The sequence below is a fragment of the Marmota marmota genome, unplaced genomic scaffold, assembly GCF_001458135.2.
Source record: "Marmota marmota marmota unplaced genomic scaffold, marMar, whole genome shotgun sequence".
Taxonomy (NCBI): domain Eukaryota; kingdom Metazoa; phylum Chordata; class Mammalia; order Rodentia; family Sciuridae; genus Marmota; species Marmota marmota.
Genome location: NW_026011588.1, coordinates 1 through 2864, shown reverse-complemented (window position 1 = coordinate 2864; position 2864 = coordinate 1). Strand labels below are relative to the sequence as shown.

Here is a 2864-nt window from a genome sequence, read left to right as displayed (position 1 = left end):
GATAAACTCATGGAGTGTGCGAACACACACCCCCCCCCCCCGTGCTCAGCAGGCCCCAGATTGGGTGTCTTCCTGCCTCCCTTCTTCCAGAGGCATGAGAGAGGGCAGGTCCCACCTTGCCCTGTGACCCTATTCAGGGACACTCCCCCATGACAGCAGCTTTGTTGTCAAAACCAGTAAGTCCAGTGTCCTCGAATTCTATCCTCAGCCCCAATCACGCTGGTTCATGCCAGTCCAGGATCCACGCAGGCTCCTGTGAGGCGTTGGGTCGTCCCCTCCTGGGGCAGCCCCTCGGCCTGCCTGTGACCTCCTCCTGACCTCGGCCTCGCCGGTCCAGGGGTCCTTGGGTGGGGGACACGGGGCCGCCTCCCGGCTCACGCCTCCCTCCCGCCCCCAGCTGCAGCTCTGAGGTCCAGTTCTCCTCCGAGAGGCGCTTCCGCGACAAAGTGTTCTACGCGCCGGTGCCCACGGTCACGGCCTACAGCGAGACCATCGTGGCGGCGCCCAACTGCACGTGGCGCAGCTACCGCAGCCAGCTGACCCTGGAGCCGCGCCCGCGCGCCCTCCGCTTCCGCAGCACCACCATCATCTTCCCCAAGCGCGCGCGCAGCTCCTTCCGCACCACCCTGCGCTGCAGCCTGGGCCGCGCGCGCCGCTCCTTCACCGCCAGCGTGCAGCTGCGGCTCTGCGCCCCGCCGGCGCCCTAGGCCGCCCGCAGCCCGCGCCCAGCCCGCGACGCCGGCCGCCAGCCGAGCAGGAGCACGTGGCGGCCGCTCCAGGGAGGGAGGGGGCCACCTGGCTGTCCTTGCGGGGCATAAAGGTGTCCCCGGCCGCGCAGACGCCGCTCTGGGGCTGTGTGAGGGCACAGCGGTGCCACCCACGCCCGCCCCGCCCCTAGATAGGGCGCTTTCCAACATGGGCCTCTAAGTGGTACAGCCCACGCGGCCAGTGGCCCTGAGACCAGACCAGCCCAGCACCAGCTCTGGAGGCCATTGAGCGGGAGATAGAAGAGTCCAGCGCTAAGGCCCAGGCTGGTGCTGGTTCCCTGGGGCAGGGCGTCCTGGAATGTGCCTTGAGCCGCTGCCATCCAGGGTCCTGTGGCCGCCAGTGTGGACAGTCCAGGGCCCTGCCTGCCAAGGAGGCCTTTAGCCTCCATACCCTGAGCCTCACTGCAGGGAGGCCCCAGCCAGCACCTGCCGCACCACCGTCGCCCTCAGCGCTGGGACTTTGGGACCTCAAAGCCATCTGCCAGGTGCCAGGGGGAGGCTTCAAGCTCCTGGGAACGTCCTGAGCCCTACCCAAGGCCAGTCTGGACTCCAGGCTCTGAGCGTTGCTGTCTGCTTAAGGAGAAACGCGGGGCCATGTCCATTCCTGCCAAGGCTCCAGCTGACCACGTGATTCTGAAAGCCAGGAGCCCAGCCATGCGTGCTCTGCTCCTCAGGTGGCATGGGGCCACACCTGGGCCACTGAACCCACACCCCAGAGGCCCCTGCTGTGGTCACAGAGATGTCCCCCTGAACCTTCCTCCCCAGATCTGAAGGCACCCAGTAGGTGGGCGGCTGGCTGCCTGCTGCTCCCCTGGGAACCCCCAGGAGCAGAGGGGAAGGGCCTCTGGGGCTGCAGCCCACCCCCCAGGAGCCAGGAGGGGCACCCGGAGGCGAAGCCAAGCAACCGATGTATTTTTATATATCTATGCAGACAGCAAGTCCCAAGGTACCTCCCTGATTGACAGATAACTTAAGAAGTCAATTGATTATCGTAATAAAACGTGCAAACCCCAAGGGGCTTCCTCTACTGTGTCTGAGACCCTCCGGCAGGCACCGCTGGGGTAGGGAAGGGGAAGCCAGGTGTCCCTGGGTCAAATCTCCCCTGGCCCCACCCAGTTTCTCGGGGACCCTACTCCTGGGGGACAGGAAGCAAGTTCACCCCTATCCTGCTGACAGCCAGCCTCAGTGTCACCCCCACCAGAGGGCTGACCAACAGACGCAGAGGCCAGGTCCCTCCCGGGCGGGCAGCCTAGGAGTCCTTTATTTTTGCAGTGCTGGCAGCTGACCCCTGGGCCGAGTCGCAAGAGCTCTGGCACACAGCTGCGCTGGGTCTGGGATAGGCTGTCCTCCGTTGCACGTCCAGGAGTCCCATGTCCAGGGGTCCCAGGTCCACGGCTCCTGGGAGCTTCACCCCAGCCCTCCCACTGGGTTGGTTAAATGCGTAAGATGCAGGTGGCATTTTTGGAAAACCAGAAAATGACCTCTCTGAGCAACAGCTGGCCCTTTGTTAGAAACTGGGTCCCCCAACTTGGCCGGTATCTGGTCACCTGGTCTCCAAACTGTCCCCACCTGAGCCTCACCTGAGCCTATCCCACACAGGGTTGCCTCGTCTCAACCCATCTCTCCCCAAGATTGCCACCCCCCGGGAGGGCATCCTGACTGCACCCAGCAGGCCCTGGGGCCTGGAGGCCTGTCCACTCCCACACCAAGCCTTCTCCTGCAGAGCCCCGTGCCTTTCCTGTAGTCACCTGCTCAGACGGGGAGGCAGAGGCCAGGTCCCAGGTGAGGGTCTAGCTCCAACCTTGGGCACCACACCCACCGTCATAGAGGGGGCTCCAGACAACCCTCCAGCCCCGCTCCAGACCTGGGGTTCCCTACCGTCCATGTGGGGCAGGAATCTCATTTCTGCCAACTTCCCAATGTCCTAGAATATGGTGACATTTGCCCACAGCTGTCCTCTATGAAGCACTAATTTTCTGTTGTTTGGAGGTTGCAAGAGGTTTGGAGCAAAATACAGGGTCAGGAGGGGAAGAGATGAGCTCTACTCCACCCCCGGGGGTTCTGCCTGGTGTGATGGGCACAGCCTGCCCTGTGCTG

General features: G+C 63.9%; 1 protein-coding gene across 1 annotated transcript; it reads left to right on the top strand.

The window, feature by feature from the left end:
* Positions 1-337: 337 nt before the first annotated feature.
* Rflna (refilin A) lies at positions 338-1781 on the top strand (the record flags this gene model as incomplete). The annotated part of the gene is made up of 1 exon (XM_015476940.1): positions 338-1781. A coding segment is annotated over one exon (370 nt), but the record flags the coding sequence as incomplete, so codon positions are not given.
* Positions 1782-2864: the final 1083 nt, after the last annotated feature.